Genomic DNA, 15,047 nt, shown 5'->3' on the forward strand with positions numbered 1-15,047 from the left:
TAATTGGCCGATGCCTGGAACCGTGTGGCTCCCGTGACTTTCAATTCCCTTATCGCTGCCAGGTTTTTCCTACAGTTGCGCAATAACGTTAGCATGTAGCCATGGCAGACTATTTGATTCCTTAAGGGCTCGAAATTGCCTTGGTTTTGGTAATATGCTCCCGAAATGCTCCCGCTGTTTGGCTACTTCTATGTGCAGTGAAAACTACTTGAATGCTTTAGAACCTAGTCATTGATTTAGTTCGGGGTGAGCTAAAATTAGCCGCGGAGCTAACGTGAGCTAACGCTATTTAATCAAGCTCACAAAGAGAAACGGCTGACAGCGGATAGTACATGTACAAATACAATAAAACAGCAGGTGGGGGCTGTTGTGTAAACCTTGTACTCTTTAGTTCACATATAATAAGAGACTGAGTGTTTGTTTACAAGTCTGTACACTGTAAGCCAGGAAGTACCGTGGTGGTGCAACATACAAATGTGTCCGTGTAGCAACACAAGCCAATACCTTATAGGACAGGGGCCCGGGGAGGGAGCTCTGTGTGAGACAGAAGTCAGAGGAATAACGACCTGTTATTCAATAGATTAAATTAGTTTAAGAATAAAAAAATAAATACATTTTAAGAGAATCTCAAATACATTATTTTATTTAAGTGTAGGCTATAGTTAATGTTTTATTTTTTACAGTTTTTGTATTTTTCTGACATGGGGGCTCAACAATAAATGACAATCAAAAATGTACCAGCTTAGACCCCTACGCTCTGCATCTTCTGGCCGCCTCAGACCTACTCCTATCCAAGCTCCGGGAGGGTCATCAAAGAGAAGTCGCCTATTCTCAGTCCTTGCCCCACAATGGTGGAATGAACTACCCACCCCAGTTAGCAGGGGTGTACAGTGCGACATATATCTCGCACGTGCTACAGCAACAGCTGTCTGTGCGATGGATGGATTTACTTCAGTAGCACTGGTGCGATAGGGATTCGGTTCATATAGATACTCTTATTTTGAAAATCCTGTAGCGGGTCTCATTTCTGCCCACGCGCAGCTCCAGCTAGGCTCCAAAAGCTAGCAACGTTCAGGTGCATATGATACTCTTATTTTGAGAAAACTCTTGTGACAACTCGACGAGTCGTATCCGCCCTATCCGTGCCACTGCTTCTGCAAGCAGAGCAGCGCGTTGGTCGGTTGGTGCACGTTAACACAGCAGTGCGCCTACACGTCCCGAAATAAGTCCGTGGTGTTTTTTCTTTCTCGCAACGGGTCAAATGCATCTACATGCTTTGCACCGTCGCCATTCCTTTATGCGCACATCGCCCGAAATTAACGTTTATGTACCATTACAATCACTACAACGTTAGCAAGCTAACAAGCTAATCCTGATCACAGGCAGAGCCAGCAGACAGTGTGGAAAGGGAAATGGGGGGGCACTCTCTCCCCTTCCCTGTGTGTGCGTGCGTGCGTTTGGAAAGACGATGAAGTCACTAGTGAAGACTCAGGACAGGAGTATATTATAGTAAACTGAGGATGGACAGATAATGATGATATTCAAATACAAGTTTCGAGAGGAGTGGAAGTTTGAAGACAGACTAGACTACAATATGATGCGGGGGTGGTGAGTTGAAACAGTGTGTGTGAATGAATGAAAACTTTATTTAACAGATTGCAGAATGGGTACAGTACGGCTCAATACACACAATTGTTAAGGGGATGCAGAACAGAGAAAGACGTTTGTCTTGTTTACATCAGGGTCCCCCATTGTGTGTGTGTGTGTCCCAACCGACCCCACTTCTATGTTTCAATAAATTATTTGCATTTAAAACTATTAACACTGACTCATTCCTTCAGTCCACTAAAAATTATGCTAATATTCCTTATGTTGTTTATGATATTAATTTAAAATAGCATATGAGAGTATCATAGTAATAATAACACATGGCGATATACTAAATGACAGCCAAACATGGCACTGCAACTAAATAACACAAATACAATAGGCACATTTGTGACTGTTACAAATATAACACGTTTTATACTTGTGCTACAAGATTTTGGCCTGTGCTACAAAACTATCAACCTCTGTAGCACCAGTGCTATGTGCAAAAAAAGTTAACGTACAGCCCTGCCAGTTAGGACAGCCGAATCACGTCCAATCTTTCGCCGTCGACTAAAGACTCACTTCTTCAACCATTATCTGAATTAAAAAAAAAAATCTAACCGTACTGTCATGCACTTGTCCTAATAAACTAACCTACACTGTAGCACTCAACACTTTGATGAACATTGTTGCTCAGCTGATAGAGTTGTGCCCTTCCTGATGGCTTGTCGTACAGAACTTGTAAGTCGCTTTGGATAAAAGCGTCAGCTAAATGTCTAAATGTAAATGTAGTTCAGTTGCATTTCCTATTTATGTAAATTATAAAGTGATCAGGTATCGATAAAGAATCGAATCGATAAGCAGAATCGATAATGGAATCGTATCGATAAAATCCTAATCAATTCCCATCCCTAGTAAGGTAAGATTAGCCGCGGAGCTAACGCTAGCTAATCAAGCTCACAGAGAGATAAACAGCAGGTAGTACAGGTACAAATAAAATAAAACAAGGGACAGAGGGTTGACTGTGTTTACTAGTAGGTACCGTGCAACATACAAACGGGTCCGTGTAGCAACACGAGCCCATAGCTTACAGGACAAGGGCCCGGGGAGGGAGCTCTGTGTGTGTGAGACAGAAGTCAGAGGAATAACGACCTGTTGAATGCAACTACGGTTCAATAGATTAAATTAGTTTAAGATATTTAACTGTAGTTGCATTCAACAGGTCGGTATTCAATAGATTAATACATTTTAAGAGAATCTCAAATACATTATTTAATTTTAAGTGTAGGCTATAGTTAATGTTTAATTTGTTTACAGTTTTTGTATTTTTCTGACATGGGGGCTCAACAATAAATGACAATCAGAAATGTCAAGTTGCATGTTATTCTAACCAGCTTAGTTCTGTTGCATTTCCTATTTATTAAAATCATAAATCGATAAGGGAATCGATAAAGAATCTGATCGATAAGCAGAATCGATAATGGAATCGTATCGATAAAATCCTATCAATTCCCATCCCTACTCGTGTGTGTGTGTAAAATATCTAAGCAGATTATTTACAGGTTTTTGTAGATTCGGTACTGCATTTTGCCATCTGGACACATGCAATTTGAAATATGAATATATAATATCGGGATATAGTATGGTGTCATGGTCTCAGTTTGGGTCCCTGTACTTGGGGCCTGAAATGGGTAACTAATGATGGCTAAGCAGAAAATGCGCACTTCCCCTAAAGTCAGTTCTGTATAGTGGAAGGTTCTGATACTGGGGCTGCTTCCCTTATGAATGTGAGCATGTATAACTGGTTTGTTTATTCACCATAAAATTGTATTTTGGAGAAGTGGCTTCACGGTAGTTAACGGTCCGGTTGATTAGCTGGCCAGCTGAGAGAAAATGGTCACTTTGAGATGTTTGTTCTTAACACATCCACCGCCATAAACGGCTTACGACGGGTTTGCTGATCATGTGAATTCCGCCAATCCACAGCATACGACGTTATTGAGATCACATTTAATTTTTTTGCCATGGTATTCATAATTCCGCCACCCAGCCTCTGCTGAGACAGTGGGACTCGGCACAACCGTGCAACGCTTCAATACCGTCGCCTGGTGGATGATCGGGCGAGTTACAACCGGAAATGGATCTCTGGTGATCTCGGTGCATCTCGGAAATCCGTCCGGCAGTCACATATTGTTGCGGGACTCTAGACACACATCAGTGTATATGGATCGCTGCCATAACTCAATAATCGATACGATTTGGGCGTTTATTGCGCCATACAAACCGGAAATGGATCTAGTCAATCGACGGCAAATAAGTGGGATCTTTTTCCTCCAGTCTCATCGGCGAACGGTAAGAGGACTAACGTTAGTTTCAGCTTGATTTTTTAAAATTCTTTTCAATGCAAACCGCTCTGATCAATATATCACCCATACTACATAAAGCATTTACTGACGATCACGTAATTATAAACGACCCCCCCCCCCCTTTCATCCGCATAACTAGCGTTCTAGGAATTACTGCAGAAAACAAACATACTTATATTCTAGACGGTATTTTCGTATGAATATATGAATGAAAAAGTGTAACGTTCCTACATCCTGAACGATGGATAATCGATGTTGAATGGGCCATAGTAATGTCAATTTAGCAATACAATTTAGCCCTGCAAAGAAGGTGAACATCTCCATAGGCTTAGACTGGTGGCAGTGACCATACATTGATGGATAGAAGCGTGACAGTTAATGTGTTAAGGAGCAAGTGTCCAGATCTAAAGAGGAAGATTTATTTTTTTATTAAATTGTATTATCTGATGCAACAAAGATCATTACATTGGCATATTATCGGTCCCCCTGCTCTCTAAATAGCTCCACAGAAAAACTCATATCAGCCAACCACTAATTCACGCCCCTCTCCCCAACTCAAGCTACAGTTGGCCTATGCCGACACGTTCTAATCAGAAAACGCAAAAGTACTTAATCGACCACAGGAAAAGTGTTTTATTTTTTTTATAAATATATTTTATATCTTATCGAAGTCTCCCAAAAAAAGCATGGATTGAGAGTCGAACTAACAATGCTTATGGGGGGGGGGGGGGGGCGGGCGGAGGCGGCGGAGGCGGCATGTGCACTTCCGCTAGACAAAGCCACCCAGCAATACTATGATAGAAGGTTATGGTTAGTTTAACCTTTGGCCCTAGCCATATTTTCAGAAAATTTGCCTAAAAGTACATGCCCAAGTAAATGGAAGATTGCGCCACTTCTACAAGGTCCACTTGCATATTCTTGGTATCTAGGGACATCTATGGACCTTGGGGAATATATTCAGTGTCAGAAATATGCTTGAGTAAATTGTAATGAACCAAAGGAGAATATAAAATTTATTTTCCATCTTTAGACGGCAATGGTGGTGTAGTGGTTAACACTGTCGCCTCACGGCAAGAAGGTCCAGGGTTCGATTCCTTGGGGGGGGGGGGGGGGGGGGGGGAAGGACGGACAACGGGATGGGAAGGACAACGGGATGGGAAAAGTGCAGAGACATTTCATCGGCGACTCAGTGCATGTGCGTTCCTGTGGGTCGCCCCATCTTGCGTGTAGGGATGGGAATCGAAAACCGGTTCCTAATTGTCCGATGCCTGGAATCGCGTGACTTTCTATTCCATTATCGCTGCCAGGTTTTCCCGACCGTTGCACATTTCAAAAGAATAACGTTGGCGTTAGCATGTAGCCATGGGCAGACTATTTGATTCCTTAAGGGCTCGAAATGTCCTGGGTTTTGGTCATATGCTCCCGAAATGCTCCCGCTGTTTGGCTACTTCTATGTGCAGTGAAAACTACTCGAATGCCTTAGAACAGGGGTCGGCAACCTTTTTGACATGGAGTGCCTGTTTGAAATATAGTTGTAACTAGTGTGCCTCAACAATATTCCATGCATCGTACATTATTTTTTTCTCATCAGGTATTTTTTATGATTTTTACATTATTACATCATTATTGTTATTATTAACAATATTATTATGATGGTTGTATCAACCCTAAATCTGAGTTGGGGGGGGGGGGGGATGCAATGCAGACAAACAGCTGCATACAGTGCGACCATTTCACTCGCATTTTTTTGGACACATCACACACCATCAGTGTGTGTACTGTACGTGTGCTGTCATAGCTCCACCTACAGGCCGAATGGAGAACACCAGGATGTGAATGTGAGGTATATCGTGTAAATACGTTTTGATTGATCGCAAGACTACACTGTAAAAAAAAAAAAAAAGTTACCAGAACTTAAAAATATTTAGTTCAGTTACTGTGCATTAAGGTTTTCAGTTTTCAATCCATAATAAGTACACAACCACATTATTTCAACCTAATAAAACTATGTTTATTGTCATTGTTTTAAGAACACAAGTTGACTTGGTAATACTCACATTTTGAGTAAAAAAATGGCTTAACATGTACAATGTTCAATGAAATAGAAAAATAAATAATAAAATTTGTTGATTAATCCCACTGGTCACAATGGTGACCATAATATTTTTTTTGTTATAAGGCTCTGCAAATGTTACTGAATGATGTAGCAATGTATTTCCAGCTAAATTTAAATAATAAACAAAGGGTCTCAATTAACTATGTGGTAGTAAAAAGAACCAGTGGGAGGATTTCAACAGTGCAAAATATTTCACTAATATTTATTAAAAAAAAACGTAATGCTGCCCCCTGTGCCTATGCAGGCACGTGTGCCTAGGGTTGCCTACCCCTGCTTTAGAACCTAGTCATTGATTTAGTTCAGGTAGTAGGGATGGGAATCGAAAACCGGTTCCCATTGGGAACCGGTTCCTAATTGGCCGATGCCTGGAACCGTGTGGCTCCCGTGACTTTCAATTCCCTTATCGCTGCCAGGTTTTTCCTACAGTTGCGCAATAACGTTAGCATGTAGCCATGGCAGACTATTTGATTCCTTAAGGGCTCGAAATTGCCTTGGTTTTGGTAATATGCTCCCGAAATGCTCCCGCTGTTTGGCTACTTCTATGTGCAGTGAAAACTACTTGAATGCTTTAGAACCTAGTCATTGATTTAGTTCGGGGTGAGCTAAAATTAGCCGCGGAGCTAACGTGAGCTAACGCTATTTAATCAAGCTCACAAAGAGAAACGGCTGACAGCGGATAGTACATGTACAAATACAATAAAACAGCAGGTGGGGGCTGTTGTGTAAACCTTGTACTCTTTAGTTCACATATAATAAGAGACTGAGTGTTTGTTTACAAGTCTGTACACTGTAAGCCAGGAAGTACCGTGGTGGTGCAACATACAAATGTGTCCGTGTAGCAACACAAGCCAATACCTTATAGGACAGGGGCCCGGGGAGGGAGCTCTGTGTGAGACAGAAGTCAGAGGAATAACGACCTGTTATTCAATAGATTAAATTAGTTTAAGAATAAAAAAATAAATACATTTTAAGAGAATCTCAAATACATTATTTTATTTAAGTGTAGGCTATAGTTAATGTTTTATTTTTTACAGTTTTTGTATTTTTCTGACATGGGGGCTCAACAATAAATGACAATCAAAAATGTACCAGCTTAGACCCCTACGCTCTGCATCTTCTGGCCGCCTCAGACCTACTCCTATCCAAGCTCCGGGAGGGTCATCAAAGAGAAGTCGCCTATTCTCAGTCCTTGCCCCACAATGGTGGAATGAACTACCCACCCCAGTTAGCAGGGGTGTACAGTGCGACATATATCTCGCACGTGCTACAGCAACAGCTGTCTGTGCGATGGATGGATTTACTTCAGTAGCACTGGTGCGATAGGGATTCGGTTCATATAGATACTCTTATTTTGAAAATCCTGTAGCGGGTCTCATTTCTGCCCACGCGCAGCTCCAGCTAGGCTCCAAAAGCTAGCAACGTTCAGGTGCATATGATACTCTTATTTTGAGAAAACTCTTGTGACAACTCGACGAGTCGTATCCGCCCTATCCGTGCCACTGCTTCTGCAAGCAGAGCAGCGCGTTGGTCGGTTGGTGCACGTTAACACAGCAGTGCGCCTACACGTCCCGAAATAAGTCCGTGGTGTTTTTTCTTTCTCGCAACGGGTCAAATGCATCTACATGCTTTGCACCGTCGCCATTCCTTTATGCGCACATCGCCCGAAATTAACGTTTATGTACCATTACAATCACTACAACGTTAGCAAGCTAACAAGCTAATCCTGATCACAGGCAGAGCCAGCAGACAGTGTGGAAAGGGAAATGGGGGGGCACTCTCTCCCCTTCCCTGTGTGTGCGTGCGTGCGTTTGGAAAGACGATGAAGTCACTAGTGAAGACTCAGGACAGGAGTATATTATAGTAAACTGAGGATGGACAGATAATGATGATATTCAAATACAAGTTTCGAGAGGAGTGGAAGTTTGAAGACAGACTAGACTACAATATGATGCGGGGGTGGTGAGTTGAAACAGTGTGTGTGAATGAATGAAAACTTTATTTAACAGATTGCAGAATGGGTACAGTACGGCTCAATACACACAATTGTTAAGGGGATGCAGAACAGAGAAAGACGTTTGTCTTGTTTACATCAGGGTCCCCCATTGTGTGTGTGTGTGTCCCAACCGACCCCACTTCTATGTTTCAATAAATTATTTGCATTTAAAACTATTAACACTGACTCATTCCTTCAGTCCACTAAAAATTATGCTAATATTCCTTATGTTGTTTATGATATTAATTTAAAATAGCATATGAGAGTATCATAGTAATAATAACACATGGCGATATACTAAATGACAGCCAAACATGGCACTGCAACTAAATAACACAAATACAATAGGCACATTTGTGACTGTTACAAATATAACACGTTTTATACTTGTGCTACAAGATTTTGGCCTGTGCTACAAAACTATCAACCTCTGTAGCACCAGTGCTATGTGCAAAAAAAGTTAACGTACAGCCCTGCCAGTTAGGACAGCCGAATCACGTCCAATCTTTCGCCGTCGACTAAAGACTCACTTCTTCAACCATTATCTGAATTAAAAAAAAAAATCTAACCGTACTGTCATGCACTTGTCCTAATAAACTAACCTACACTGTAGCACTCAACACTTTGATGAACATTGTTGCTCAGCTGATAGAGTTGTGCCCTTCCTGATGGCTTGTCGTACAGAACTTGTAAGTCGCTTTGGATAAAAGCGTCAGCTAAATGTCTAAATGTAAATGTAGTTCAGTTGCATTTCCTATTTATGTAAATTATAAAGTGATCAGGTATCGATAAAGAATCGAATCGATAAGCAGAATCGATAATGGAATCGTATCGATAAAATCCTAATCAATTCCCATCCCTAGTAAGGTAAGATTAGCCGCGGAGCTAACGCTAGCTAATCAAGCTCACAGAGAGATAAACAGCAGGTAGTACAGGTACAAATAAAATAAAACAAGGGACAGAGGGTTGACTGTGTTTACTAGTAGGTACCGTGCAACATACAAACGGGTCCGTGTAGCAACACGAGCCCATAGCTTACAGGACAAGGGCCCGGGGAGGGAGCTCTGTGTGTGTGAGACAGAAGTCAGAGGAATAACGACCTGTTGAATGCAACTACGGTTCAATAGATTAAATTAGTTTAAGATATTTAACTGTAGTTGCATTCAACAGGTCGGTATTCAATAGATTAATACATTTTAAGAGAATCTCAAATACATTATTTAATTTTAAGTGTAGGCTATAGTTAATGTTTAATTTGTTTACAGTTTTTGTATTTTTCTGACATGGGGGCTCAACAATAAATGACAATCAGAAATGTCAAGTTGCATGTTATTCTAACCAGCTTAGTTCTGTTGCATTTCCTATTTATTAAAATCATAAATCGATAAGGGAATCGATAAAGAATCTGATCGATAAGCAGAATCGATAATGGAATCGTATCGATAAAATCCTATCAATTCCCATCCCTACTCGTGTGTGTGTGTAAAATATCTAAGCAGATTATTTACAGGTTTTTGTAGATTCGGTACTGCATTTTGCCATCTGGACACATGCAATTTGAAATATGAATATATAATATCGGGCCTATAAATTACCTTATAGCCAAGTCATACATTTCTTAATCAGAACTTATGTCATGTATCCCTCGGAGTTGTTTTAAAAAGTAGCAGGATTAGGGCATTTGCTGCCCCCCCCCCCCCGGAGCAGGTAGGGGTTTGGTGCCTTGCTCAAGGACACTTTGACTGTCATGGGACACATTAGTTGTTGTGGGGCTTGAACCAGTGACCTTGGGCATCTCTAACCGCCAGGCCAACCCTGCCGTCCCCACTAAGACCTTCCTCTTTGTCCTTCAGGACCACTGAGCAGCAGCAGCGTTTCCATGAGATCTGCGGCAACCTGGTGAAGAGCCAGCGGCGTGTGCTTGGCTGGTGGAAGCGCCTCTTCGCTCTCAAGGAGGAGAAGCCTAAAATGGTATTTACCAAACACACAGGATGCGATGCTACCGTTCCCATGCTTGTATAGATTGGTTTCAAATGTATTGTCGTCATGCAGTACAACAAAGAAGTTTAGCATCTAACCAGAGTGCAAATGTAACTGTAAAGTGCAATATACAATGTACAGGTCATTAAGCTGGATATAAAACTTATAAAGAGTACTACTGAGTAATGGTGCTATTATCGGGTGCATGTACAGTGATGAAGACACTATGGTACTAAGTCATACTGGCCAGCAGGTAAGGGATATGAACAGATAGTATCTACAGGTATGTAAATATATACAGGTGGATATGTTTGTGTATAAGGTATTATTGTACATGCTATCATAGTTTTATGAAAGTGTATAAATTGGTATATAGTAAGAATTATTTGCATATATATTCGTGTGTGTATAATATGCACAAACCAGGCTTGGCTGTGGGAGAAGAGTGTGGGTTTGGTGTATTAGGGTCATCAAGTGGGCAGCGTTCCGGATGTTGAATTGGGCCTGTGACACTTTCGTGCGGCTCAGTGAATTCCGGCATAGCAGACTCGGGTCGCTTTCACACAGGGGCTGTTTGGTCCGGACTTTCGGACCAGAATTCGATAGTCCGGTTTTTCGGGTCTGTGTGAATGCGCGTCGAACTCGGTTCGCGGACAACAGTCGAACTCTGGTCCGCCTGAAAACGTAGGTCTCGGTTCGGCTTCATCGAACCAAACGCGAACCAAATATAGGAAGTGATTATTATTATTACCACTGCTCGCAGCACTCACTGCAAAACAAGCACACTGCATCTAATCTCTATCTATATATCTGTGCATCTTGGGAAGAAGGAAGAAAAAAACGCGGCTTATTATTATTACCGAGGCGCGCGGCTTATTATATTATTAATAAAACAGCTACTTGTGGGCACTCATAAAAACACCGTGGTCTACAAGTTGTTTAGCGAGAGGATGGTGGTAATGTGCTTCAATAGAACAATGGATCAATGCCATGTCAAAACTCGGCTCCGCTGATCTGGAGGACTCGCAGTCCACACAGACGCACACACACACATTTCCACTGTCCAATAGACAAGCGCCCTTTTCGACCGCGTGACATTGTTCAGAAGGTCTCGGTCCGCCTGACAGATATCTGTGTGAAAGCAGGCGAACCAAATGAAGAATGCAACAATGTTGCAACTTCACCCCCAGAACCGCACAGAGTCCACCAAAACTATATGTGAAAGCGACCTTAGGATCACTCCAGTCAACCACACTGTGCTACACCCACACACAGACTCATAACTGATCATTCTAATTTGATCACCCCCCCCCCCCCCCCCCACCGCAAGTCTCTTCCCCTACTTCTGTAATGAGTGGCCATTTCTTCAGTTTCTCTGATTAGCAGAAGTGTGGACAGAGACATTCCAGAGCAGTGCAGCTTAATGTGTTGGCGCTGATGGAAGTTTTCTTTTTTTAATTTATATATACAATGGCTGCCTTTCTCTCTGGGCTGCAGATAAATGTGGCTGTTAGTCAGCTGATTTGGCTGCTGCTTTAGCAGGTCATAAAGTAGGTTACAGGCTGCGCCAGGCAGACTGCTCACACTATGCCCTGCACTAGTCTTCAATGGGAAGAAATCAGGTGGAACCTCACTCCCCAGATCTATAAATGTCTCGGACTGGTGCATGTTCTCCTATGCATTAAACGTGTAGCTCTACAATGCTAGATTTTGGTGTCATATTGTACTCCTCACTGATCGATCACAGTATGTGGCTTGAGGCAAGTGTCTAATTTTCACCTTTTTATGGTGATTGTGCACAAATATTACTTTGAAATGCCCACGGTGGCCTTTGCAATATATAGGTGTGTGTGTATATATATATATATATATATATATATACCATGTGTGTCAAAGATACTTCAAGATTAATGATTTTCTTTCAATTTAATTGTATTCATATCTATTTGACAATTGGGTTGGGCTACTTGGTTTGGGAAGGTTATCTAAGGACACCAATCTGTCACTTCAAGTGATTGTGCCTAGAGCTGGCCTGAACTATTTGAATGCTGGCAAATGGCTTCTTCTCTGCATGAATGCCATATTATGCTTTTAAGTTAATATCCGATGTCCCCAAAACGACAATGTGCTTTAATTTCTTTGCTGAAAATACCCCTCGGATTATGCATTCTAGCATGTCTCTATACCCCTATTTCAATCCCATTTCTTAACGGGTCGTTTCCGTAGATTTAAACTTGAACTGCCATTTGTTTGCATCCCTGTTGACTACAGGTCAAACTAGACATTGCAGATCAAATATGAATTAAGATCCAGCAATTGTATATCCATTCTCACCTAAAATGTTGACAAACTTATTTCTTCTTTGGTGGAAAAAGAGGAAGTTGAGCAAGCCGCCCATCTTGAAAAACGGACATAAAAATCGAGGACCACCCATATGCAATGTGTAGAGCCTAGGGGTCTAAAGGTACACGTATCCGTACCGAACTGAACCGTTTCACAGTGTAGTGTACCGAACGAATACAACGGTATGTTAACCACTAACGACTGCCCACCGGGCGCTGTTTTTTTACACAATCTAATATAATTATATTATTAATTTCAATATAGAATATTCGTTGACAGCCCTACAAGTAGAATTAGTTACTGCACACTACATCACCCCTGAGTGAGTGGAACATGGAAAGTCAAACTTTACCCCACTGTACCGAAAACCTGTACTGAACCATGACTTCAAAACCGTACGTACCGAACCGTGGTTTTTGTGTACCGTTACACCCCTAGTAGAGCCGTATTGTAAAGAGGCTGGACTACTTTCGGGAGAGAATAATTCCCTTTGGCATGGCTTTTAACTCTGCAGATGCACTTCCAGCTATATGATATAAAAGACGCTCAAAGCACAATATGGTGCCTTAACATTAGTTGCAATGTTTTCCACAAGTTAAATGACTACAGTCACACGTATAGCAGTGTGATGTTGAAGATTATAATGGGCAAATGGAAGGATGCAAACTAAGGTCGCTTTCACACAGGGGCTGTTTGGTCCGGACTTTCGGACCAGAATTCGATAGTCCGGTTTTTCGCGTTTGTGTGAATGCGCGTCGAACTCGGTCCGCGGACCAAGCAGGCGAACTCTGGTCCGCCTGAAAACGTAGGTCTCGGTTCGGCTTCATCGAACCAAACGTAGGAAGTCACCTGATAAACCATCTTGGGTATATTATTACCACGGCGCGCATTCACTGCAAAACAAGCACACTGCATCTATCTATCCATCTACTGTGCATCTTGGGGTAGAACAAGGAAGAAAAAAAACACCGCTGTTATTATTAATATTACCGCGGCGCGCATTCACTGCAAAACAAGCACACTGCATCTATCTATCTACTGTGCATCTTGGGGTAGAACAAGGAAGAAGAAAAAACGCAGCTATTATTAATATTACCGCGGTGCGCATTCACTGCAAAACAAGCACACTGTGTAAACATGTCTCGTGGACAGACTTGGGGGAGCTGAAGACCAAATAAAACAGCTGCTTGTGGGGAATGTGGGCACTCACAAAAACAACGAGGTGTACAAGTTGTTTAGCGAGAGGATGGCGGTAATGGGAATTATAATCGAACAATGGATCAATGCCACGTCTCTGCTACTATCACGCTCACGCAGTTTGTGTTGACGCGCATTTCACTTCCTGAAAGGGAGGGATTTCCACTGTGTCCAATAGACGAGCGCCCTTTTCGACCGCGTGACATTGTTCAGAAGGACTCGGTCCGCCTCACAGATTTCTGTGAACGCAGGCGAACCAAATGAAGAATGCAACAATGTTGCAACTTCACCACCAGAACCGCACAGAGTCCACCAAAACTATATGTGAAAGCGACCTAAGGGGCAGTGAGTGAAACCCTGTCTGTCCTGTTTCACAAAACTGGGAATGCTGTGAAGTAACTTGAATGATTTTAAATTTACATTTTGTAAACCCTCAGTATTGGTTCATAGGAACAAGTGAACATCCAAAGGCTGAAAAGTGAGATCAGACCAGCTCGTAGCTGTACAGATTGAGTGAATGTATAGTAGAGTGTTTCCCTTAGAACACCAGTCTGTGCATTTGCTACGCTGGGAGCATCTTTAACGGCCCCTCCCTGTTCTCTCCACAGTATTTTGCCTCTGTGATCAGCAGTCTGGTGGCAGTGGCCTGGATCGGACAGCAGGTGCACAACCTGTTCCTGACGTACCTGATCGGTGAGTATCAGACGCGTCAAGGCTGCATGATGGAGACAACGTATTGCCCTCACCCCACCTTTTTTATGACTTTTACAATATGATTTGGTGTAGTTTTTAATTAGGAAAATGTTTTAATTAGAGGTGGGCATAGATAACAAATTTTAATCTAGATTAATCTATCTGCAATCCTGGATTTATTAAAATATTACATTCAAAATATGTGTTCTACCCAAATAATGACCAGAAGTAAGTCCTTACTTTTTCTTTCCTCATGTTTCTCAGGCCAGGTGGCCCATTACACCATGAGCCCATCTCCCGTTTCCAAAATGCATTACAGACTGTTTGAAAAAGCTGTTTTGCTATGATAATTGGTAATGAAATATCAAAATAATGTTCAATAAGATGTACTTGTGTTAAGTTGTTTTATTCAGAAGTTAACACAAATGAATAATATTACCAGTACAGTACAGTATCTATCTATCTGCGTGGGGCGGCGTGGCTCAGGGGTAGAGCGGGTCGTCCAATGATCGAAGGGTTGGTGGTTCGAATCCCGCTCAAGCCCATGTCCATCCCACTGCCGTTGTGTCCTTGGGCAAGACACTTAACCTACTTGCCTCGTATGAATGTGTATACATGTGAATGAATGTTGGTGGTGGTCGGAGGGGCCGTAGGCGTTGATTATTCGCCACGCTTCCGTGAGTCTGCCTCAGGGCAGCTCTGGCTGCAATTGTAGCTTACCACCACCGGTATGACTGTGTATGAACGAATAATGGACTCTGTGAAGCGC

The 15,047-nt window shown here is 42.1% G+C and overlaps 1 protein-coding gene across 1 annotated transcript in view; it reads left to right on the forward strand.

Moving 5' to 3' along the window:
• Positions 1-15,047, forward strand: part of arl6ip1 (ARL6 interacting reticulophagy regulator 1) — a 33,616-nt gene that overhangs the window by 13,839 nt on the left and 4,730 nt on the right. Inside the window, exons 4-5 of the mRNA XM_084328510.1 lie at positions 9,919-10,036; positions 14,194-14,278. Coding sequence (XP_084184636.1) covers positions 9,919-10,036; positions 14,194-14,278 — 203 coding nt within the window. The remainder of the gene's footprint in view (positions 1-9,918; positions 10,037-14,193; positions 14,279-15,047) is intronic.

This window comes from Notolepis coatsorum, assembly GCF_963971535.1.
Source record: "Notolepis coatsorum genome assembly, chromosome: 14".
Taxonomy (NCBI): Eukaryota; Metazoa; Chordata; class Actinopteri; order Aulopiformes; family Paralepididae; genus Notolepis; species Notolepis coatsorum.